A 24443-nucleotide genomic window follows, 5' to 3' on the forward strand; every position below is an offset into this window, starting at 1 on the left:
TCCAAACTGAGAAGCTCATATTTAATTTTGCAGTGCTATTGGTCGGTCATAAGATCGCTTTCCAATATGGTTATAAAGAAAAAAAAACATGGTTTTTATTTTATTATTTAACCAGTTATTATTTAATCATTTTTTCTAAATGATTTTGGATAAATATAATAATATAATAATTCCAATCAACGTTCAATAAATCTAAAATTTTATTTCAATTAAATTACATAATTATTAAAATATACTTAATATATGGAGTGCAATATCCACAAGACGAATCTGAAATATTAGTACATGAATTTTCCAGACGTGTAGAGATAGGCATTCCCCCTACAATTCTTGACGTTGGACCATATCCTTCTTCCCTATATAGTTGAAAATCTCCACGAAATCTCAACTTTGCAAATTTTATAGATTATTGGCTCTAGATAATTAAGATCCTTATCAATCTTTTCATCTCATCTCGTTCATAAATCTCTCTCTCTCTCTCTCCAAAGGAATAGAGTTTATCAGAAGAACAACGTGATCAGGTCTATAGAATGGAGGGTGGCTCGTGGGCTGATCAATGGGACACCAGTTCAGATCCTCTGCCGGAGAAAAAGAAGAGCGGCGGCAGTGGGGCGGCGGCCAAGTATGGAAAGAAGGTGGGAGAAGGGCTGGGCAAAACGAAAGCGGTGGCGTCCACAGGCGTTAAGAAGGTTAAAGAAGGGACCTCTATAGGGTTCAGATGGATCAAAGACAAGTACCAGAAGACCACACACAAACATTGATTTGTTCTTCGTACTCATCATCATCATCATCACACACACATACATTTATTTATGTTGATTACTTGTTTCAGTGTGTTGATCTGTTCATATACATGAAATAAATGCTTCCTTTTTCTTTCAGAATTATTGATCATCCTTATGTTATTAGATTCTGGTATATATTTTGATTTAATTACACAAATACTTCACAATCTTTACAAAATTATAAGTACACCCTAAGAAAGTATTGTTGAAATTTACACTATGGAGTGTATTGATAAAGTTTTGTCATTGAATAGATGTACATTCGTAGTTAACTGCAAAATTGAGCAATTATCTTTTATTTTATTTAGTGAGATTATGGTATGAATGTTTGATAAATTTATGGTATTAATTTTGACTACTTCAGACTTACAACCAGTCCTTGATTGGGATCTTGGAGGTTCATACTTTTGGGTTTTCAAAGGTAGTAGTGAGAAAAACCCAGTTTCACATTTTTAAAATTGTTGTTTAGGATTTCATTCTTGACTGGTCTAATGGTAAAATTGCATCAAATTAGCACCCTGTGTTCTATCAAAGGTGCAAAATAATATTTATTTCTTAGTATCACGTAAGACGGTGTTTACTTGGTGTGATTTGTTTAATTACTTGTATTTTCTCTGCCAAGAGTCCGGCACGGAGGTTTTGTCGCTTCCGACTCAACAGAATGGAACAAAATTGGAAATTTATTATCATTTTAGTGTTGATTTATCCAGTTATGATTATATGGAGAAAATTATGTTTTTGATATCATATATTTGGAAATAGTTTAAAAAGGTATCAAAACATAGATTTTGTTTGCATTTTTGGTACTGTTGATAGATTTTTAAAGACAAAGTCAACTACGTTGCACGTAGCCGTTACGTCATACAATGGGAAAGGGCAAAAGATGAGAAAATTGTACTTTTGGTACCATAACTTAGAGCATCTTGCAATATTGGTATCATATTCTTTACCTCTGTTAAAGAGTTTGTGTGGATCCTTTACGTTCACATTCAATTAAATATGAGTTTGTATTATATATACAATTTTTAATTAACTCGATACAAAACTTGAATCGAATCGCGAACCAAAGATTGTAACTCGACTAATATACTGAAATTTTAATTAATTCAACTTTTGATTCGATTCGATTTAATTGGATTAACGGAATGAATTACACCCCTAGTTAACTGACCAATCACCTCCAACAATTTGTCGTTTTGAACAAGAAAAGTTGGCTTTCGCATATTATATATCAGAATGTTATGAGTTTTCGTGTTGATGGAATAAAATTTTCGTTTCTTGTATTAGAAAAATCCAAGTCAACTCACTTGTCATCAATACCAATTCAATTAATTACTTATAATCAAGTGTTACATAATTAATTCTTGAAATCCTTCAACCAGTTGGTATAACAGGTGCTTATTTAGTTTATTTTGTGAACTCGTAAACTGTTTTGAGTCTAGAAAGAACAAAACATGACTAATCAAAGTATGTGTTAAATAGTCGCACCATTTAAAAGTTTAAATTATTTAACAAAAGAATCATTCATCATTAATATTTCAACATGCCTCCTTCTTTTAAAAATTTAAATTATTAGAGAAGATATTCATTTAATATTAATATTTTAACTATACATAGTTTTATTAAAATATTTATTTTTCTTGAATTTGTAGTAAACAAAATCAGTTAGAATTCAAATTTTATTAAGGGATTCTTTAAAAAAAAAAAAGGAATTAGACACAAACATTTTATGATGAAAGAAGGAAAACCTCGTGTCGAAGTCAAATTCAATTAAATTTAATAAATTATATAATAATTATAATATATTTGTTAATATAATTAATTATTTTACATGAATTGTACTCTAAATTTATTATAATTAACGCGTGATTAATTGAGAGGGTAGTAGGTGGGACTTGAACTTGAATGGTTATCAGATCAATATTTTGATAATGACGACACACTTTAACAAGCTTGAAACCTGAAATTGGGACAAAGAGGAAGACGCCAATCACTCACTGCAAACCATTGACTCATACTTCCTTTTTTCTTCGGATAATTCTTTGACTAATGACAAATTTGTTTGAACAGTCAATTTCTTAAACAATTCAAGGGATCTAACTGCCCGCAAAATATCTGACTGCTGCCCGTTGTCGCGCCCTCTTCCCACGCGGACCGTCACCATCCGCTCCCTCATCACCCTTTCGCCTCCCGGGTAGCTACATATCCAAACACCCATTCACCATAAATGTACATACATAAAACTATGTAGAGCACTTTCTCCGTTGGCCGCCACCCACTACCTCCTCTTTCACGGTGGTGCATGTTTCAACGGGCAGCCGCGCCACCCACCTATACACAATACATAATATCGTATTTTTATATGTATAGTACAGTTTCTTGAAAAGGAGAATAATGGGTCAGGGGCTAAGTTGCCGAAGTAGCGAAGAGCAGGGACTGTTTAGTGCAGTTCAGTTGGGGGATCTGGAGACCGTAGAGGCAGTTTTACAAAGAGATTCAACTCTTATTCATCGTTCTACAGTGTATGATCGCAACTCAGCTTTGCATATTGCTGCTGCCAATGGCCGGATCGAGGTGGGTTTCTTGGTTTTATTTGGAAATATTTTTTTCTATGGTTCTTTAATTTGTATATGGGTTCTCTTTCTTGTGGGTTTCAGGTTCTTTCCTTACTTCTGGACCGATCTCTCAGTCCGGATTTGTTAAATCGACATAAGCAGGTCTCTTTATCTCATTTTCTGTGTGGAAATTTTGGAAATTTGGTCTAACTTTCTGAAAAGATTTTATCTTGATTACTCCTTTGTTGATGATCTTCTGATCATTGGTGATTGTGATGTGTATAGACTCCGTTGATGTTGGCTGCAATGCATGGCAAGATCTCTTGTGTGAGAAAACTAATTGAAGCTGGTGCAAACGTATGTGTAATGAATGCCTTCTTCTCCACCTGTTGATTCATAACCATCTTCCTGTTTATAAGAACATGGGATTTTGATTCTGGTATTTGGCAATGATCTGATAGTTTGGGAATTTAATTATGAACTGAATGTTAGAATTTATGACCAAGGCTAACCTTGAGTTCTGGGGTCAGATTTTAATGTTTGATTCGCTTAATGGAAGAACCTGCTTGCACTATGCTGCTTACTATGGTCATTCTGATTGCCTTCAAGTCATTCTCTCTGCAGCCCGCAGCTCCCAGGTCGCAGCTTCTTGGTAGGCTCTTCTTCTCGAATGATATCCATAATAATAAATCCACTACGCTTGATTGGATAATTTTATGTTTCAAATTATTTGAAATCCTTCATTCAAATTTTGAACTATTTTTAGTAACACTGTGATGGATTTCAAATCCATTTAATATGGAGTCACTTGAAATTCTTGAATCCTTCGTTTAAATCTAAATCCATCCATCCAAATGAAGCCTCTTATTCTCCCGGCTGATGTTATGCAAATGAAATTTACAGGGGATATTCTCGTTTCGTGAACGTTAGAGATAGTAAAGGAGCAACACCATTGCACTTGGCTGCCCGTCGAAGACACCCTGAATGTGTTCATATGTTGTTGGACAGTGGAGCTCTTGTTTGTGCTTCAACTGGTGGATATGGGTAATTTTCCTGATTGCAAGTCCTTCGTCTTGCACTTGTTGCACGCAAATTGGTTTTCTGATAAACTATTTATATATTCTACAGCTTTCCTGGCAGTACTCCCCTTCATTTGGCTGCAAGAAGTGGCTCTCTTGATTGCATAAGAGAGTTGCTTGCGTGGGGTGCAGATCGACTTCAAAGAGATGCATCAGGGTATTTTCTTGTTCTTCTAACAGTTAATGAGTCAGTCATATACAGAGACATGGGGTTTTTGCTCAATGCTCCACAAACTCACTTTTACTGAGAAAATTTCATGGAATAGTCAAATTATCAGAAACTGTATTTATCGAGGTCTAATACTGCTGATATAATTTAGGAGAATACCATATACAGTAGCTTTAAAGTATCACCATGGAGCATGTGCAGCTTTGCTGAATCCTTCATCTGCAGAGCCTCTTGTCTGGCCTTCACCTTTGAAGTTCATAAGTGAACTTAATCATGATGCAAAAGCTCTCTTAGAACGTGCGCTAATGGAGGCTAATATGGAGAGAGAAAAGGCCATCTTAAAGGGAACAGTTTGCTCATTGTCGTCTCCATTAGGTCCCGACTCTGAGACTGATGACAATGTATCTGAGGTAATTTACAATACTCTCTCAACAATGTCAATCTTGGCTGCTATCAATTCTGTGCTGAAGGCATGACAGCATTTTACTAAGACCATTTTATGCAGGCAAGTGAGACAGATCTTTGCTGCATATGTTTTGATCAAATATGCACGATTGAAGTTCAAGAATGCGGCCACCGGATGTGCGCACAATGCACGCTTGCCTTGTGCTGCCATAACAAGCCCAACCCAACAACTGCTTCCCGTTCTATTCCAATTTGCCCATTTTGCAGGAGTGACATTGTTAAATTAGTTGTTGCTAAGCATAAAACTGAAAACGACAGAGATCGTGATATCAACTCCACAAAGCCTCGAAAATCTTGGAGGTCCCGGAACTCAAGTGAAGGAAGTAGCAGCTTTAAAGGTTTATCAGCAGTGGGCTCGTTTCGGAAAATGGGCCGTGGCTCCATCTCGGGGAGGATTCTGGCTGAGAATGAATGGCTTGATAAGCCATTGAGCCTTGATATGTAGCATGGATTTTTGTATTGAGAATTTCAACTGGCAATGAATCATTCGGAGTCTGAGGTCCTACCGGCAATCAAGAGCTTCTTGGAGAAAAAATCAAGCATTTCTACACTTTTTTCTGTAGATTTGGAGAATAAGCAACTGATATTTGCAGGTTTGGGTTTGTGAAATTTGAGTGTTAACAGGTCAACTTGTGGACTGTAGTAGTAATATAGTTCCACTTGAAGAAAGAGTGGCGCTTTCAGTGTTTAGTTATTGAGAAATTCATTTCAATCTTGAAATAAAGAATCATTCCTTTCCTGATATTCTGTAGTACTTCAAACCTTCCAAGTGATGTAGAATGCAAATACAGCCTTAGTGTTTTCCTTATGGTTCTTTATAAGAAACGGATGGGAAGATTTGCAAACAATAATTTTGGAGCGTGGTGATCTATTTGTTAAGGTCAAAGGTTGTGGGGTTCAAATTTTTATCAATGTGTTGAGTGAGGGTAAATGTGCGTTCATACTAGTATTTTGTTCTTATGTTGTTCCATTTTATTTCAATTGTGTTGACCACCGGTTCAAGTAAAAAATACTATCATTACTGCCTTGTCCTAAGTTTTTTTAAAATATTATATAAGTTCCTAAATTTTATAAAATGTTTTAGAAATAACAATTTAATAAATAATCTTTTTACAATAACGAAAAAAATGATGAATTATTACCTAAATTCTTGAATAAAAATAATATATATGTTCTCGAATATTAATATAAATATATAATTGCTATTTTTTTTATTAATGCAATGATTAATTCTAGTCAACATAATATATAATGTCTTGGACTTATATTTTTTTAGTAAATATAATATCAATACAAATTTTTATTTTATTTAACTATAATAAATTATTACTAAATAATGATAATAAAAAAAGTGTGAGTGGAGTGTGTGTGTGTGAGAGAGAGAGAGTGTGTGTAAGTGTATGAATAAAAATATTTTTATCTTATGACATTAATTTTATATAGATTATAAGATTTTATAAAAAAAAAGTTAGAAAACTTATTTTTTTTTTAAATTTATAAGATCCAAAATATTTTATTTTAAAATTTTATAAATTTTTTTAAAAAATTAGCCAAATAAATATTTAGTTCTATAAACTTTCAAATATTTATAAGATATTTTGAAAAGTTTATTATAAGCCTAGCTAGACATCCTATTAAAAACTTTGGCCTCCTATGGGCTATTTTGTCTTGGATCCTATTTTTTTAGAGCATGAAAATAGAATAGATTCAAAATTTCGAAACATGGAGCAGTCTAATTTGAGGTAAAACATTAATTAATTACCTTAAATCAAAGCGAAGAAAGTCAACACTTACGACCACCTCACACCAAATTATCTTTGTGACTGACAAAGTCCACCAAAAGTCAAGACTACTTTAGACCCCCCCCAAGAAAATGAAGCCAGTCACTTGAGCTCATTTCCATGAATCTTACTTCAATCAGTCTCCCAATTTCCTCAGCCCACCGCCGAAAAGTCTTCCTCTCCCAACAAGCAAGGAAAAGGGTATCGGGAAACACTTGTCTGCAGCTCATTTTTCCTCGGAATATTCATCATCTGCTGCCGGGTATCACCTAATGGCGGCGCTCCTCACCCGTCCTCGTCCCCGTGAAGATTTCCTTTCTCCCTTGCCGCCGGCGGCTTTCCGTCATGGGTTTGGCGTGTCGGAGGGCGCGGGGGGAGGCGGGGGCACAGTCCATGTGGCGGTGGGGAAGTCGGTGGAGAAGATGGAGGCTTTGCTGCGGTGGACTATTAATATGTTTCCGGGATGGGAAATCTGTTTGCTTCATGTTCATCGTCCTTCTCCTCTCATTCCAACTCTATGTAAGCCCCTCTCTTTCACACACACACACACACATCCAATTTCATCTCTTATCACAATCTTGGGAGATTATTGTTATTTTTGGGAAATTATTGGGTTTGTTTTTTTATTTTTTGACTACTTGAATGTTTGGTTGCAATTATTTTTCTTTTCACTTCTTTAGAGAAAACCATTTTCGAGTGCAATTCTTTTTCTCTTCACTCCTTCAGAAATTTCGTTGATGGCGTCAATGGTTTTAAATGTTTAGATTTATTTAGAAATCTGTTTGATGAATATAATTTGATTTTTATATTAATTTAAATTATGTCTATATTTTGTAACTTTAATTTTTAAAAATATTGTATATAAAATTTAGGAAGAGGTCCACATTATAACTGGTTTTTCATGTATTTGTGTATCTTGAATTTTTATTAAAAGGTGTATATAAGATTGTAGGAAGAGGTCCCAAATCATGGTGTTTAACTGAGCATGTCGGGCATAGTGATATTCACTATAAAATATTTCCACCAATACTTATTGTATTGAATGCGTAATTAATGATAATATTGGTGATTGAAGCACTAACAAATAAATACTACACAAGTTGAATATTTATGCTACCTAACAAATTTCCTCTTATCAATGCATTACATATAATTACACTTGTAATCATATCAAAACCTACTAAAATTAATAAATAATTTTACAAACACGATGTGAAATCTGTAGTACAAATATTCCTCTATCCAAAACAAAAACAAACATATGTGTACACATCGCCGTATATCCTACAATACCCCCCCCCCCCCCCTCAAAAAAAATAAACAAAAAAGAAACTAACAAATCAAATTAAGATCACATTAAAACACAAACCATTTATATTTAGGCTTAGTAGTAAGTGTCAAATGATACATTTACTCATCATATAGAAGTTACATTAGCTGCTCCCCCCCCCCCCCATCAATAGTAAGTGATCAAATGAAGATTTGCTCATAAAAAAGAATTTGCTGGTTTTTCTTTCTCTTTCCGTTTCTGTCACTGGTTTTTGGTTATTATGTTATCAGTTGCTTAAATGTCATGTAGTGGGCAAATTGCCGGTTAGTCGAGCAAATCCTGAAATGGTAGCTGCATTTAGGAAGGAGGAGAAAGCAGAGATAACGAAGCTGTTGTCTACTTACTTGATGACTTGCAGCAAATCAAGAGTATGCTTCATCCCATATCTTATAAATCTAACAGTGCATTATTTTTCTGTATCATAGAGGATATACATGGTTAAGTTTCCACGTATTACTATCTATGACAACATGAGATAGTTTTGTTTTTCTAACCTATCCCGTTTTATATTTTCCGAGAGATTTAAATTCTGAATCTTCAGGTACATATTCAAAAATTTACTCATTTGTTTAGCGTTGCCATGATTAGTTCCCTTTCTCTTTCGTCAACAAGTGCAAGTGTTCTATACAACCAATTTTTCTACCGCCACCAGAATAGCTTCTGCCAATAATATCCAATTTGTGAATTGAATCACTGAACTTTCCAAATTCATTTGCCACTTGAATTATTTGTCGATGTTCAAGGAAAAAAGAAATAACTTGCCACCCCTGCTGTAAGTTTCAATTAACTTGAGTATCTAATGATTAGAATTTTCACGGAAAGAATTGTGCTGAACAATCACTAAGAAATAGAGAGAGCATTCATTATCAAATTTTAACATATTCAATGAATTATTTGTTATCAATTCAAATAAAATTTTCTCATACTGCGATAATGACCTCCAGAAAGATATATATATTTTAACATTATGCTTATATAGTATGAGTATAACTTAATGTTATGCAGTAGATACTCCATGATGGAAACAGAACATCTGGTTTTATCGAACACTGAAAATAACTTCTTTCCTGTTATTTGATTGAACTAGGAACGACAGGAATTGGCTTCTCTAAATCAACAGATTATACATTTAAGTCTTTTTCCCCATGTTCTGTTGCCCTTCTATTATTTGTTGAAATAGGATGGAAGAAAGGTTCTCGGTGTACCATATTGGACCTGTTGGCGAATTTGTTTCTATTAAAATTAATCATTTCCTCTCAACTTAAAAAGTGGTTCGATGTATTTTAGAATCGCAGTGAAGTCTATTGATGAAATGGTACATATTGTCTGCAGGTTAAAGCAAGCATTATCACAATTGAAGCGAATGAAGTTCAAAAGGGAATCGTGAATTTAGTTAATCTGCACATGATTAGGAAACTTGTTGTTGGAGTTATTCCCGAGTAGGTTTCACTTTTCTCCAAAGTTGCCTATTGCTCTACTTGGTCACTGTGAACTCAATTTATGCGATATGGCTGTTGACATCCTGCATGTCGATTGATTCTGTTTCAGTTCTTGCATCCTTCTTTGCAAGATTTTCCATTTATATTCTTTCATGCATGAGCAAGTTGTTGGTTCTGCACCCAAAATGATGCCCTTTTCTTTTGCCTTGGTTTTGAAGATTGAAGAGGATTTCTTCTTGAGGTTTATTTGTCCATAGATCAATGGTACAATCTGTCTTTAATTATTTGTTGGAGTTCTCACATATCCATACTTATTTTCTGTGAATAAGTTCCTATACGTCTGATTTGTATTTAATGGATCATCTTACCTCAATGGAATGAGAAGACATGAGATGTGAAAAATGAAATATGCCTGATATATGTTGTTGAGTACTAGGAATGTCGAGTTTATTTTACATCAAACAAATGCAGTTATTTATGAAAAACAAATGTCCTGACGAGCATGATAGTATCCTAGCTCTTGATTCTATCTTGTCACAATCAGATCTTGAGAATTGAATTGCCGCAATTGGATTCCCATATCTTGTATTCTATGCTCCCAAACCAGTTTACAGAGCCATATTCCTTCTCCTTCCTTGTATGAGTAGGGAATCTCTCCGCATTTCTTCTCATTTTCATTATCAGAAAAACTTTACAGTTGTTAAATATCAACCACTTTCTTGGTGAAAACCTATTCAGTGATATGAAAACTGACTCACGTTTTATGAATGACTTATTATGTTCGTTTTTATTAACCTGTCTTGGGCACTTTTTACTGCCTATGCTCCTTCAGTTATGTCCTTGTCCTAGTGCATCAGTAAAATGTTATATCTGATTGCTCCTGCTTGTTTTTTATGAGGATACTTGGAACAAAGATTCTTAAGGGTTACACTTAATAATTTACACAGTTTCATGAAAGGGAAAAGGAGCTCCTGCAAAGCCTGCCATGCTGCAAAATATGCTCCTTCTTATTGTGAGATGTGGTTTGTCAACAAAGGAAAGCTGATCTGGACCAGACAGGCTTCTGCAAACTCAAGCATTGATCTGTCAAGCTGTCATTTAGCTACTTCTAGTGCACAAAATTTAATATCTTGGTCCTTAAATTCTTGCCAGAATGAGGTTGGTTTTCCTTGTAACTTGTTCTATTTCTCCTGGGAAATTTATGCTGACATGAGATGTAAAATTGGTTGCAGGCAGAGGCATCTCAGACGGACTTAACTTTACCTACCATCTCACAATGTGTAGAAAGTAAATGTGATCCACTATATAGCCATAGTGTGTCCTCTTCAAGAAGCTTGAGCTCTGGCAGTGAATACGCTACATCTGTTGAACCAAGAGTGTCTTCCATCGGAAATGTGAAGATTGTGGAAGAGTGCTTATGCATTCAGCTTTCAGAATTAAAAGTGGAAGTTGATCAATCGAAAGATGAAACATATCTAAAGCTCCTAGAGCAAAGACAATTGGAAGCTGAAGCTCGGGAAGTATTAAATAAGGTGATAGTAAACTCACTATGCCTCATTCTTTTAGCTCTGGTGTTTTGCAAATGCATTTTGGTACCATGATCTTTTAATGTCAAGAATAAAGGTTTTTGTGGTTTTTGGGATTCTTAGGAAGCATTGATACCTTGAGCAAAATTATCTGTCTGTCATAATTTTGATAGAGTTTTTAATATGTTGTGGTCATCAATCTGATACAAGAACATCCTGTTATGGTCTCTTAGGTTAAAGCTTTGGAAATGGCTCATTCTCGTGAAATAGAACAACGGATAGATGCTGAGGATGCACTTAGGATTACAATGCAAGAACAAGAGAAGCTCTTAGAAGAAAGAGAGAGAATAACTCAGCAGCTCCAAAAGACCCTGCGGAATGTAGCTCTCCTGGATAGTCATGCACAGGAAGCAAACCGCAGATGTGAAGAAGTTGCAGGAGAGCTGAAGCTCATTCAGGCTTCCATTGCAACTCTGCGGAAGGAGAAGCAAAAACTTCAGCAGCAGAAAATTGAAGCCACAAGATGGCTTGATAGATGGAGAAGTCATGAACAGTGTGAAAATGCAAATGACAGCAAATTTAACAGGTTCAGGGGAGAGGTGGCTGAATTGCCAGAGTTTTTGTTGTCAGATCTGGAGGCTGCTACTTGCAATTTCTCTGAGAGTTTCATGATCGGAAAGGGAGGATACGGAATTGTGTACAAGGGGGAAATGTTGGACAAGACAGTTGCTATAAAGAAGCTGCATTCTTACAATATGCAGAAGCAAATAGAGTTCCACGAAGCGGTAAATCCTCTCTCTCTCTCTATATATATATATATATTTGTTTACAATACTATACCTATTTCCAATCCCTAAAGGTAGGTAATTGTAATGTTTTTCTATGGCGGAAACTTAGAGCACAGGTTCTTGTAATTTCAAAAAAGCAAAAGGTATACAGTCAGTAATTACACTGATTTCCGGGGAAGCTCGTAGTATATCACGCTATTTGTCTCACTCATGTGCAATGTGTAAAAGTCCTTTTCCCTTACACTTATAATTCTTTAACCACCCGTCATTTGGAACATGAAGGTTCAAGTTCTAGGCAAACTACATCATCCTCATCTTGTCGAATTGATTGGAGTTTGTCCAGATTCGTGGTTGCTCGTTTATGAATATTTGCCTGGTGGCAGCCTCCAGAATTACCTTTTCAACAACAATAATATCAGCCCCCTCAACTGGAAGACCAGAGCACAAATTCTGGCTGATATTGCTAGTGGCCTTCTATTCTTGCACTCTTTCAGGCCTAAAAAGATCGTACATGGAAACTTGAAGCCTGAGAATTTGCTCCTCGGTTCTGGAAACAGATGCAAAATAAGCGATTATGCTGATCATATGCTTACAGCCAACCAAACATTCCGCTGCCCCAGTTTTCGTCGTTGCACTGGATCTACTGGAGTTTCATTGTATACAGATCCTGAATCTCATAGAACTGGAGCAGTAAGCCATAAGTCTGACATTTATTCGTTTGGGGTGGTCATACTTCAGTTAGTAACAGGGAAAACTCATGGAGGACTAGTTGGCGAGGTGAAAAGGGCATTATCCAATGGGAAAGTAGCTTCCATCTTGGATTTATCTGCTGGAGAGTGGTCAGGATATGTTGCTCGAAGATTGGTGGATTTAGGATTGCAATGTTGTGAATTGAATGGCAGGGAAAGACCGGAGCTGACACCATCTCTTGTTAAGGAGCTCGAGCATATGCCATTCTTGGAAGAGCAAACAGTACCATCGTTTTTCTTATGCCCCATTCTGCGCGTAAGTAGCACTCTCACGTAAATAATAGGCCAAACGAAAACATTGTGTAATGAAATTTAAATAAGATTACTTTCATTCACGCCTGTCAACTATGGTCAATTTATAGAAATCAGATCATCTGTTTCTCATTTTTGTGTTGAGTGTGCTAATTGTTCCTGCACTATTTCAATTAAGGATCATGGTTTTACTACTTTCTGGAACATGGTAGATGGTAAACCTGTGACGGAGTTAGAGTTATTCCTGGATTTCTTTCAGCATTCCCTTTTGCCTTCTCTTCGATTTGATGTGTTCAATTTCATTTGTTTTGTTTCAGGAAATAATGCATGACCCCCAGGTGGCAGCCGATGGGTTCACCTATGAGGGGGAGGCCTTGCGTGGATGGCTGGAGAATGGCCATGAAACTTCTCCGATGACGAATTTGAAGTTAAGTCACTTAAATCTAACTCCCAACCACTCCCTGAGGCTTGCTATTCAAGATTGGGTTGCAAATCTTGAAATCACCTCATGATGTGTTTGTAACTTAGCTTGTAAATAATGCAAGATATGGGGAATCTGTCAAAAAATCTACTCATAAACTATTACGAAGATAAGTTGTTGACTCATTGGCATGTTATAAACCTTGTCAAAAAATAGGCAGTACAGAAGATTGAGAATTTTTAGGGAAGTAACCAAGTGGAAGAAGAGAAAAATTTACTAGGGAGCAAATGTAATCCTATTACTTGTACAGTTGAATAGAAAGTTCCTCCTTGTTTTGCTTCTCTCTTATGTTCTACATGGTATCTGAATTGATCTTGCTATTTTCTTAGAACATAAAACATAAATATTATCCTAGCCATGTACTAGATCCTGTCGAACCCTTTGATCATTCTATGGTGTAGGGTGCAGCCTCTTATCAATTATCACCATTGGATCGCAGGGGGAGGGAGTCAAAGCAGTTTTGGATGGATCGACTTGCAACCGGTCTATCCAAGAATTACATCAAAGCATGTAGAGGATTTATTTGTTAGTGTTGCTAAGCTAATTCTTTGAGAACCATTGGTTTTAGGAGTTCTCTCTCCCTGTCTCTCTCTCTCAAACACACACACGGCAATGAGCTGATGGTTGTTAGAAGTGAACTTGAAGAGGGCTCTCGACATAAATATTGGTCGGCCGTTATGATTAACCTTAGACATCAGTTCAGTCAGTAAGACATGATGAGATAGTATTCTGGTATTGCCAAATTAATATGACAGTAGTTATATTACAATAATTCCCAGTACTTGAACCACAAAGAGGCACTGAATATGCACATTCAACTGTGTTATATCCAAACTCTGCTATACAAAAGTTTAAATACATAGATTATTCAATATATGTTTCCAATCAGGGTCGTGTAAACTGAACAATAACAGCAGATGAGAAATCCAAAATTTCATTTTAGTTCTGTACTGAACAACAACAGCAGATTAGGAATTTGTCTTAGTTCTCAACAGCCTGCCTCTCGTCTGCAGATGAAAGTAGCGACACAGCTATCAGATTGTCAGCATCATCGAAGGGATGATTCTCAACATCATCGAAGGGATTATGATGATGTTGATGATCACCCATTGACATATTTATCCTGGCCTCATCTTTCTGCTGTTCCAACAGCGGCTTCGATTCCCCAGTGAAGCTCCCGCTTTCTTCATTTGGAGCCAAATTTTCTCTGGAATCGACACCAGTACTGGAACTGTCTGGGCTTAGATACTTGATTTTCTGGTTGAATTCTGAATTGCATCTCCCAAATGCTTTCTGGGATGATTTTGGCAATACATCATGCCCAGCGGATGAATCCCTGTGGCAGAAGCTGCCAAATCCTTGAATCCCTCTTGAAACTTTCCGGGCCCTGTCCCTTTCTTCTTTCAGATCAGGGCCTTTCTCCAGCAGCTTCAATATTCTTTCACATTTATTCCTCACAATCAATCCCCAGTTGAATCTGCAAATACAAAAAGAAAATTATGGGGCAATTGTGTTTTACCCCCTAGGAAAACCTATAGCACAAAATCTCCGTGAGCAAAGAAAACTACAATGTGAAGCCCTGAATTTTTAAAAAAGAAGCAAACTACCTCCTGTATCATGGAGTCAGTTGTCTTTTCTTTAAAATTTAAAACTTGTGAGTATCCAACTATTCCCATAATTTTCTGGGAGTGGGGTTTTTACAGTGTAAACAAGGGAACCAGGAGCATATTTCAGAGTAATGGAATACCCTTTCTCATCCACGTGCTGGAAACTTTCCATTTCTATAATAACATCTCTGTCGCTCTGAAACTCCTCTGCAACTCTCTCAGGCCCATGAGTCAACATGTGTTCCAGCACAATCAGAGCCCTGTATGATTCCCTCCAATTTCTCCTGTCAAATCTTATTAATCTGCGACGTATCAGAAGATCCAAATCAAGATCAAACAACAAAGAAACATCCGGGCTATGCTGTTTTCAACTATCATCAAGAAAATAAAAAAATAAGACCTTTTATGGAGAATATCCACAATCCTCCAATAGTCATCCACTTCGAAAGCCGCCCTCGATATGATCTTCAGGGTCCTGGAATCCGGCCCTCCTGGAGTCCCGTTTGTGGCTTCTTCCGCCAGTCTTCAAAAGAGAAAGAGAAAACACAAAACAAAATCACATGTAAGCCTACAATGGTTTCTTTCATGCTAAAACGAACACGGGATATGTGCATGTCAAACAGAAATTTTCGCAAAAGAACTTACAGCTGCACTGGCGTGACATCGGTCAAGGCGAGTCTAGCAGTTTTGATCTTCTCCTTGAAGAAGAAAGAAGCCTGTTTCTTGAATTCATGGAAAATAGGTGCATTCGTACTGCCACTGTCACTACTCATACTCCCCAGGATTGACATTTTCTTGATAAAAAGGTAACCATAAAAGCACTTTTTAGTTTCTTGCAAGAAATTTGTGGAACTGGAGTTGGGGTAAATGAGCCTTTATTCTGCAATCCAATTCAAAGGAAGGAAGTGGGACTGTTGCATATGAAATCGGAACAGAAAAGAAGTGGAGTGGGAGAGGCCAAGGGAGAGGGGCAGTTGCCATCTGGTGGCTGAGGGAGGAAGACAATTTCAAAGCAGGATAAATTTACTATTGTTAATGTATGTGTAAAAAGAGGGGTTTGTGCTTGTCTTGGAGCAGTCATCGGAGTTTGCAAGATGAAATAAAGGTTCTGTCCTTTTTCCTATATATAGATACTATAATTATAATAATTGATTCATGTGGAAAGATGAGATTTGAATTCAATCAGGCCGCAAAGTGTCACATCTCCAGTGGCTTTCATGTTTGAATTTGAAAATGGTGTAAAAAATTCATCAAAATATTTCTTATAATTATAAATATTCTTTCATAATTTTAAAAATTATAACTATTCTTTTACTATTATTGATCGTCAAATATATATTTCTTACAATAGTTAGACTGTCATTAGTTAAAATAAATGATAAATCTCAAAGAAACTCATTGCGATCTACTCTTGAAAATTTATGCATAAGGTGAAGCGTAGGTCTGCACGTATTCCTACGGCCTGCACGCATTCACTATACGTCTCTATCTACATATTCTTAAGGCCCTTAGGTAATATGGATCAATTCAAGGCTTTTAAACTCACCCAAAAATAAAAAATAAAAAAATGGGTGAATGGATCAACCCTCTTCACTGGAGACTTATAATTGATTTTAACAAATGAGTCTTGTTAATTGTTCTAAAATTTGGATGTTTTTAAGTTATTCTTTTAAATTATATGACTTAATGATTGGAATGTGGGGACAAGGAATTAAATTGAAAAAGTTAATGAGAAATTAGTGATCTGTGTAACATAATAAAAAACAATATTTATTTCAATGTAATTTTTTCATGCAGTCAATTTATATGCATAATTAATAATACATGTGTATGTACAGGTCAATCGATCTTTTACAGCATGTTCGACCGATCGGATTATTAACTGATCAATGATCTAACTGTTTGTTTGGTTCGATCTTCGATCCAATTTTCAAACATAGAATAGAATAAGTGGTTGTCTTGTGCAACAAAGATGGATGCTTTTGGTCTTTATTGTTTAATTCTTTGGTAAGCAAGACATGGTAAGTAATATTTGTGTATATATATTAGGGAAAGAATTAGATATAAACTCTAGAATATTGTGGATATAATTTACCATTTAAAATGATGCATGAAAATGAAACGCAAGTTGAAGTAGGTAGAATGAAGGTTTAGATAAAATGAGCAGCAGGCAATTTCAAACTCACATCCAATTCTTGTCTTTCTAGAGCCATTAGGTTAGGTGTTGTTTATATTAATATACATCTCTGACTTTCATGTCTCTTTTATTTTTAGGGTTTGGTAGTGATGGCCGACCTATATATATATACATATATATTTCATAGGAAATGCCCATGGTATACATGCTTCAATCCATAGGGTGATTTTCACCCAAAAGCGACACTGCAAGAAAATAGGGTTTAATATCCGATATGATTTTCGGTTAGTCTTAAGGAAATTAATTTAAATTAGATTTTTTATCTCATTTTTTTGTCAATATCAATAAATGCGCTAAATTTTGATTAACAAAAGCATTTGTTTTGTTAGATGTAAGCAAGTGTGGGGAGTATTAGATCACTTTTTCAAACTATATGGGTGTGTACATTGACAAGGCTGTCTGCGATGGACGGAGCCGTCTATCTGAGGATACAGCCCATGTTCTACTACGACGTAGTGCAGCTTTGCTCGACATATGTCTTCACTAGCATGGACTCTTTCTTGTGATTGGTAGCTGCTATGGTGGAGCAGATGAATTTATCAGCTTCACTTCGACAGTAGTCATACAGGTAGCTCCGAGGAACAGCTGATTGCTCAAGCTCTCCGTTTCCTACCCCACGCACCATATATAGGCTCAAGCAGCGACATCATAACAATGGATGGGATGACAATGCAGTGGAGCACGCTTTAGCCTCTTGTAAGTAGCCTCAGGATGATGAGTAACTAGATGAGTACCCAAAGTCTTTCAATTTTGATTGTAACATAATAGACATGTTTTGATGCCTTTATTATATACTTGTCGAGGTGGATGGAAAAAATTTGAAAAATTATAAAAAAATTTATCCACTTAGTCCATAGAAAAAATTCAAAAAATTATAAAAAAATAAATTATTTATTCATAATCCACAAGAATATTTTGATCAATTAAACATCGACATGTTGAAAGTTATATTTAAACTATATACTAATATCAAATCCAAGGAATAGAAACAAATTAAACATTTTTACAGTAATTTTGTTTTTTGGAGGACGCATTTTTCTAAAATATCTAAAGATATATGAAATTGAGCATTAATGATATTTGGGCTGGTGGATATGAGACTAGGAATTCCGAATTCCTAATAAGATAATTGATTATGAGACAATGATCTGGATACAATTAATTTAGAGAAAAGTGATTATAGCATGCATTTAGATTAACAATTTCATAAGTAATTTGATTTAAAAACAATTCTATAATTAATTATACAAATACAGATGGTAGCTAATTTCATGAAGAATAAAAGAGCAAATATACTTGTTGTAATAGGTAATTAGGTAACAAAATAAAAGATAGCTTTTATCAAAACGCGATTTTGATAGAGTTTAATTCAAAAAAGTAATTATTTAGAAAGAGGGCCAAACGACATTGGAAACTCTGTTTGCACTTGAAACACATGTTTGACCTACTCATTTGATTTTAAATTTTCAACTCCCTTTTTTATCGATATTTTGTGTAATATTAATCAATTTTAAATTCTTTATATACATATAATTACATTTAGACCCTCTCTGAATGCGAAATTACACTTCTCTCAAATAAATTTTGAAATTACACTTACATTTCTCCTAAAAAATTTTCATTTATACTTGATCCCATTTTGTTAGAGTTTAGATAAATAATGCTGATATTAGCAAAAATTAAAACATTCTCATGTAATATTGTACTCATAAGGGGGAACATATAATGTAAAAAGGGGTAAAACTGAAATTTTTTTTTTTTTTTTTTGCCAACGTCGATATTTTTTGTTCAAACTCTAATTAAAAGGGATCAAGTATAAACGGAGAATTTTTCAAAAGAAAATAAAAGAATATATATAATTTCACATTTTTATAGATGTCTTAGTTCTAAATGGAATTAACTCTCTCTCTATATATAATTACTCCTCTAAAATCATTATTATGAATCATTCTTTCAAATATTGAAACATAGCATGAGTGAATCTTGGATGAGAGGATTTCATGGGAATATTCTTATCTCTGAAATGTTGGTCCAATTTTAATGGACAAGATGAGAGTGAGGTGCATCCATATTACTAACAAACCTCATCTCCCACCTACACTGCATTTACTCCCCAATTTGCAAATTGGTTAGCCGTTAAGAAATAATTGAGTATTACCTGAGCGTGCAGCAGCGACAACCTCTGCCCTCACCTTCATCAACAAGTTTGATGTGATGTGTTCAATTTTCTCAAGTCTTTTTGTGACTTCTTTATCACATTGATGCATTGTTTGCAAGATCAAACAACATTTCAAGCCTTTGTCTTAACTTATGTTTCCTTATCTACACTAATACAAAGCACAAAATAAAAATAGTAAAAACTCTAAAAAATTGCAAACGCGCATATCTCTATCTTTCTTCATCTGTCCTCAAAAAATAAAGAGAAACAACGTCAAAATAGAATCGAATATAGCTAAGGTTCGTCTTTGCAGAAACACAACGCGCGGGTAAGGAAGTTAAGAAGAAAAATTTCCCTTCAAAGATGTCACTTATTTGGAAAATTACAATTATGTATGACAGTTTATGCCCCAGCAGCAGTTTTTCACCTTTACCAAACCCCTACGCCGCCATAGCCAAAAAAGAAAAGAAAAACAACTAAGTTTCTTTTAAATTCCAGAGCTTAGTTGTTGTTGTTGGTATAGAGAAAGGTGAGTAGGGATGGGAAGAGAACAAAATTGGGTGCCTGGATGATTTTTCAGAATAATACACTAGTAGTGTATTATTCTACTAACATGTTTTCCTACCTATGCACATGATCTCCATATTCTTCCCTCCAAAGAAATAACAATTATTGAAACGTCGTCATGGTAGCGGCGTCGATCCCCTTGTGGTATTTCGAGTAGTTCGTGGAAATCCATGCCTGAAACCGGGCACAAGCACAAACGAAACATGTCTTAGTTTTCCATAATAAGAAACAGGGTTATCTGCATTTTACCCCTATGAAGACACTAATAGGAACAGAACCCTCCAACACCGAAAAAAAAGAATAGCAATGCGCAACTCCTGAACTTGTAAGAAAACTGTCATTGCCCTTTTCTTTTTTAGTGGAGGGATTTTTAGTCAATTAGCATTTTCACAGAGAGGCCAGGACCGGTGCATTTAACCTTAAGAAGCAACACTCTTTTATCTAACTGAAACAAAAGACACATACCAGCTCTTTTTGCTGCACGGAATAGCAATTCTTCGACGAGATGCTGTGCTGGATCTCCTTCCGGGGACCAAGAGATGAAGAGTTCGACTTCAGAAATAGCCTCTTCATTTGTGAAGTACTGGTAAAGTCCATCTGATGACAATATGAGAAACCTGTCTCTTGGCCCTAATCTGTGATGGTAAAGCGACGGCAGGCAGTTTATATACGGGGAAGTTCCAACATAGTCAATTCTAAACATCTCAAGAAGAGCATTGTTCCACTTAGGCTGCAGAAACAAGATTCAAGTTAGACACAATCATTAGCATCGGCTGTGAACTGCATAGAGGGATAGATCAGCAAATACAACAAATCAGTGAAATAAGAAGAGTTTCTCCGATCAAAAGACATGCCAGAAATTCCATGACAAGCTGCATTAATTTGAATGCCAGTCAGGAAATTTCAGGGGGTTTCAGCAAACTATGCACAGTATTTCTTGGCCTTATTCTCAGTTATCTACAAGATGGGTAAAAGAAACTCATGGATTCCATCAGAAGAGATCCTAACCAGCTATATTTTACTTCAGCTAAATTTCAGTAATCTACTTTTCAGCAAATGGATGGCCATTCAATTCCCACTACAAGATTCCTAACGGCAAAGCGATAAAGTTATTGCAAGTATGATATCATCAACATTCTTTTTGTGTCCGGTCTGGTAAAGGTATGCACAAATCATAAAATACACGTTATTCATTTTGAACTTTCTACTAGGATCAGCTGCAGGGTAAAGTTGCATATTGCATGATGTCGAGATTAAAAATGCTTTATCAGGAAAAAAATGTCGACGGGGTCATCCACAAACGTTAAGAATATGCTTCTAAATATGGCAAGAAAAGCAGCTTTTTTTCTACCTCAGAAAGGCTTAAAAGTATAACTTTTGCTTGCAGAAAATATACTCCTACTCGTCGGAAGAAATTTTAATTTTCATTGGCGAATTAAGGAATCTGCTTTTCTCATGCAACAAAAGGAATCAAAGCTACATAATTCATTTTTCACCTACATAACTTAACCACAGAAGTTGACCTGAAAAATTCCATACTAGGACACACCTGTTTGAGAAAACCGGCACCAAAAGCTCGAGTGACCTTTAGTGAACCTTTCACCCGGTCATTGATCACAGCTGAAGCATCGTCAGGGTGTTCATTTTTAATTCTTGTGACTTCCTGATCACAATAAACAATAGCATGCAACAAAACGATCACGAATGTAAACAGAAAAAGACAAACTAAATCTGATCCGAAATACTTAATTGGGCATCAAGGGAATTAAGTGTAAGACGGGCTTTTACCTCTTCTACGGAGGTGCTGTGTTCCATGGTGAGCTGCAAAGCAGTTAAGCTAGGTAGATCATTTGTTCGATCATCATCAAAATCCTCGTTGAGATCATTCAATGTTTCTTCATTGATTCTCTCCAAGTCCTGGCTCCAGATATCAGGCTCTTTCATTCGAGCCAAGACCGCTCGACTGTCGCCCACATTCATCACGTACACATCATCTCCCTTCATCAACATCACAAGAACACAAGAGCCCATCAAAGCCAATTCAGGATTCTCCATGACCATCTTATCTGCAAGATCCAAATAGGCCTCCTCAGTTTTCTTCAGTGCTTGGGAAAGAGCTTTTAGCACATCGGCATGATTTGTTGCCCCTGTTGAATTCATCCTGCTCTTGTTTAACTGCTCTTTTAACCTCCGATCAAGCTCCAGTCTTTCCCTATCCCATTCACACCTCCACCTCCGCTGACTCTCCTCCCATTTTTTTGCTACTCCCCGGTACTTATTCCTCAGATTCCTCCCCCTCTTTTTCTTATACCACAAGTCTCCATTTACATCACCATTTAAACAAGGATAACTCTCTTGCTCTACACATCTTGAACAACCATCCTTAGTCCTATCCCGCAAACTCTCCTCGTTGAAATCTTGACTCGAATTTGAATCATCTTTCTCCAAGCTTGGATCATCACTCACAGAACAGGAACTTGAGATCAATGAACTGTCGGACTTACCACTATTATCATCCCAGAGTAAACCTTTGAGCTCTTTATGAACAGCAGGATACAAATTGGACAACAAATAGTCCGGTGCATCAGGGCCATTGAATCCATCATATATCCCCACAAAAACCCATCCATGCTCCTCAGAGACCACCACATGAACTCGATCCTCTCCAGCTTTACCCTGAGCCCACTGCAGATTCTGGCTTTCCAGTGAATCATCGTCATCTAAGCTACACTCGCTGCTGAAATTCACACTACTATTGATTGTCAATTCATTCTGCTTCTCGGAACCCGCCGTCCAATCGCTTTCTTTCATCGCAACAACACCTTTGATCGGCGCAACAATGGAGTTCTGGCCCCGGTTAATTCCCTTGGAAAAGGCCCGCCTAAGGGCCCGAAGCAACGATCCTTTCCTCGATCTACGCCGAAAGGCGAATCCGCCATGGGAATAGCTTCTCGGGAACTGATCAGAGCAACCCTTTTCAAGAGGACCCGAGAAGATCCCGCGATCAAGGGGGCCCGACATGAACGCCCTCTCAATCGGGCCGGACATGAATCCCCTCTCGATTGGGCCCGAACTCGGAATCAGGCCCGAGTTAAACAACGGACCGGAGTGTATAGATGAGTTTCTAGGAATGGGCTGAAGCGGGATAGAAGCAAAGGAGGTAGAGCCCTCGAAGGCGGAGGCCCGGTCGATGCTGTTGTAGGAGTAGAGGTCTAATAAAGAGGTGGAGAGTGGCGTGGAGGTGTTGGCGCTGACGGCGGCGCCGGAAATCGACTTAAACGTCGTCGTGGGGGGATCATCGAACTCGGAGTGGACCTTGGAGGACGAGAGGCGAGTCAATTCGGGTCGTATGTAGCAGAAGGAGTGACCCAGATCGTCTAAGGGGTCGGACATGACCAAACCAGCGGCCAGGTCCTTCCTCCGTCGCCGTGCCTCATCGGACGTGGGTCCCGCTCCGGTGAAGCACACGGTCAGCTTCCCAGCTCCGTTGCCCATGAATCTTTTATCTTCTGTCTACGGAAAAATGATTAAGGAAAAATAGAAAAGAAGGGGTAGAGATGGGAAGAAGAGAGAGCATTAAGCAAAGGTGTTTTCGTACTTCCGTTCAAGACTTCATTTAATTACCGGAACGAAAATGAACACTCAAGTGCGAGTCCAAGAAAGAAAGAAAGGGTGGGGGGTGAAGTTTAGAGAGAGAGAGACGTTGACTTTTGAGAAGGGTGTTTGATTGAGGCAATAAAAACAGAGGACTGAGAATCAAGACTAGGTGGATGTTTTTCCTGCATTTGTTTCTATTTTCTACCTACAATTTCCCTTTTTTCTATATATTTTCCCCAAACACACACACACACCCTGGGGGATGGGGTGGGGGTGGGGGTGGGGTGCTGAGGGCGTTGACTGGGAAGTATGTAAAGTTTGGGGTTTAATGAATGAAAAGTAATCAAATGTTATTATTTATATATATATGAATTGAAACTTGAAAGTGGGGTTTTAGCTTTTAACTTTTTTGGTTTTCCAAATAAGTATAAGGGCGCGTGCCTCCCAATTTCTTAGGTATTCATTTTGATGTTTTGTGTCTTGAATGTATAGATGATTATCATATATATTTTTTAAATTATCAAAATAATAATAATAATAATAATAAATTGATTGAGAGATTCAGAGATTTTCGATAAAAGGTTCACATAAATTTTTTGTTTCGATGTTAAATTGGTTTTTCTCTATTGTATGAGTATTGATGTATTATATCTTCCTAATTAAATGAGGAACAAAATATATTTACTTTTTGATGAAATAAAAGATCCTAATTTTCGACATTTAAATTAGGCCAAATTTTATTTTTAATTATGTAATTATACAGTTGCTACACTTTTAATTCTCCGACTATCAAGTTTTTAACACATATATTTCGTAATTATGAAATAGACTAATTCAATCCTGCTATTAGATATATAAAACACATTTGATTCTAGAGCTGATCGGTGATTGACTATTCTAATTGACAAAAAAATTTGT

At 36.4% G+C, this 24443-nt stretch overlaps 5 protein-coding genes across 6 annotated transcripts; 3 read left to right on the forward strand and 2 right to left on the reverse strand.

Moving 5' to 3' along the window:
- Nucleotides 1–288: 288 nt before the first annotated feature.
- LOC105170400 (uncharacterized) lies at nucleotides 289–884 on the forward strand. The gene has a single exon (XM_011091151.3). The coding sequence runs from the start codon at nucleotides 531–533 to the stop codon at nucleotides 759–761; it is 231 nt and encodes a 76-aa protein (XP_011089453.1). The 5' UTR covers nucleotides 289–530; the 3' UTR covers nucleotides 762–884.
- A 1988-nt stretch (nucleotides 885–2872) lies between these two features.
- Nucleotides 2873–5795, forward strand: LOC105170401 (putative E3 ubiquitin-protein ligase XBAT31). Its single transcript, XM_011091152.3, has 8 exons — nucleotides 2873–3359; nucleotides 3443–3502; nucleotides 3626–3697; nucleotides 3871–3992; nucleotides 4244–4384; nucleotides 4469–4576; nucleotides 4740–4998; nucleotides 5094–5795. Exons 1-8 carry the CDS (start codon nucleotides 3180–3182, stop codon nucleotides 5496–5498), a joined length of 1347 nt encoding a protein of 448 aa, XP_011089454.1. The 5' UTR covers nucleotides 2873–3179; the 3' UTR covers nucleotides 5499–5795.
- A 1102-nt stretch (nucleotides 5796–6897) lies between these two features.
- On the forward strand, nucleotides 6898–13680 carry LOC105170402 (U-box domain-containing protein 33). Of its 2 annotated transcripts, XM_011091154.3 has the most exons (8): nucleotides 6902–7353; nucleotides 8414–8532; nucleotides 9497–9603; nucleotides 10551–10761; nucleotides 10836–11135; nucleotides 11363–11914; nucleotides 12200–12922; nucleotides 13236–13680. In XM_011091154.3, exons 1-8 carry the CDS (start codon nucleotides 7107–7109, stop codon nucleotides 13428–13430), a joined length of 2454 nt encoding a protein of 817 aa, XP_011089456.1. In that variant the 5' UTR covers nucleotides 6902–7106; the 3' UTR covers nucleotides 13431–13680. The 2 variants fall into 2 exon arrangements, with proteins under 2 accessions (XP_088741246.1, XP_011089456.1); XM_088885120.1 differs by lacking the exon at nucleotides 12200–12922 and having other exon boundaries at nucleotides 6898–7353.
- Nucleotides 13681–14197: 517 nt separating this feature from the next.
- LOC105170403 (uncharacterized) lies at nucleotides 14198–16098 on the reverse strand. Its single transcript, XM_011091155.3, has 4 exons — nucleotides 15652–16098; nucleotides 15407–15529; nucleotides 15147–15308; nucleotides 14198–14876 (listed from the first exon to the last, which is right to left on the reverse strand). The coding sequence occupies exons 1-4, from the start codon at nucleotides 15795–15797 to the stop codon at nucleotides 14381–14383; spliced, it is 927 nt and encodes a 308-aa protein (XP_011089457.1). The 5' UTR covers nucleotides 15798–16098; the 3' UTR covers nucleotides 14198–14380.
- Nucleotides 16099–19690: 3592 nt separating this feature from the next.
- PLL5 (pol-like 5) lies at nucleotides 19691–23721 on the reverse strand. Its single transcript, XM_011091156.3, has 4 exons — nucleotides 21717–23721; nucleotides 21478–21591; nucleotides 20394–20658; nucleotides 19691–20102 (listed from the first exon to the last, which is right to left on the reverse strand). Exons 1-4 carry the CDS (start codon nucleotides 23421–23423, stop codon nucleotides 19987–19989), a joined length of 2202 nt encoding a protein of 733 aa, XP_011089458.2. The 5' UTR covers nucleotides 23424–23721; the 3' UTR covers nucleotides 19691–19986.
- Between the last annotated feature and the right edge of the window lie 722 nt (nucleotides 23722–24443).

This window comes from Sesamum indicum, linkage group LG9 (genome assembly GCF_026168435.1).
Source record: "Sesamum indicum cultivar Baizhima isolate 11 linkage group LG9, ASM2616843v1, whole genome shotgun sequence".
Lineage (NCBI taxonomy): Eukaryota > Viridiplantae > Streptophyta > Magnoliopsida > Lamiales > Pedaliaceae > Sesamum > Sesamum indicum.

Excerpts from the sequence above, each read along its gene's own strand:
- LOC105170400 (XM_011091151.3), top strand. The coding sequence starts at position 531 with ATGGAGGGTGGCTCGTGGGCTGATCAATGGGACACCAGTTCAGATCCT.
- LOC105170401 (XM_011091152.3), top strand. The coding sequence starts at position 3,180 with ATGGGTCAGGGGCTAAGTTGCCGAAGTAGCGAAGAGCAGGGACTGTTT. Across the intron at positions 4,385-4,468 it reads GCTTCAACTGGTGGATATGG|CTTTCCTGGCAGTACTCCCC; the intron begins GTAATTTTCCTG and ends TATATTCTACAG. Across the intron at positions 4,577-4,739 it reads CTTCAAAGAGATGCATCAGG|GAGAATACCATATACAGTAG; the intron begins GTATTTTCTTGT and ends GATATAATTTAG.
- LOC105170402 (XM_011091154.3), top strand. The coding sequence starts at position 7,107 with ATGGCGGCGCTCCTCACCCGTCCTCGTCCCCGTGAAGATTTCCTTTCT. Across the intron at positions 7,354-8,413 it reads TCCTCTCATTCCAACTCTAT|TGGGCAAATTGCCGGTTAGT; the intron begins GTAAGCCCCTCT and ends AATGTCATGTAG. Across the intron at positions 8,533-9,496 it reads TGACTTGCAGCAAATCAAGA|GTTAAAGCAAGCATTATCAC; the intron begins GTATGCTTCATC and ends TATTGTCTGCAG.
- LOC105170403 (XM_011091155.3), bottom strand. The coding sequence starts at position 15,797 with ATGTCAATCCTGGGGAGTATGAGTAGTGACAGTGGCAGTACGAATGCA. Across the intron at positions 15,530-15,651 it reads GATGTCACGCCAGTGCAGCT|ACTGGCGGAAGAAGCCACAA; the intron begins GTAAGTTCTTTT and ends TCTCTTTTGAAG. Across the intron at positions 14,877-15,146 it reads CAGCACGTGGATGAGAAAGG|ATTCAACTGGGGATTGATTG; the intron begins GTATTCCATTAC and ends TTGTATTTGCAG.
- PLL5 (XM_011091156.3), bottom strand. The coding sequence starts at position 23,423 with ATGGGCAACGGAGCTGGGAAGCTGACCGTGTGCTTCACCGGAGCGGGA. Across the intron at positions 20,659-21,477 it reads GTGCCGGTTTTCTCAAACAG|CCTAAGTGGAACAATGCTCT; the intron begins GTGTGTCCTAGT and ends TTGTTTCTGCAG. Across the intron at positions 20,103-20,393 it reads CCGTGCAGCAAAAAGAGCTG|GCATGGATTTCCACGAACTA; the intron begins GTATGTGTCTTT and ends GCCCGGTTTCAG.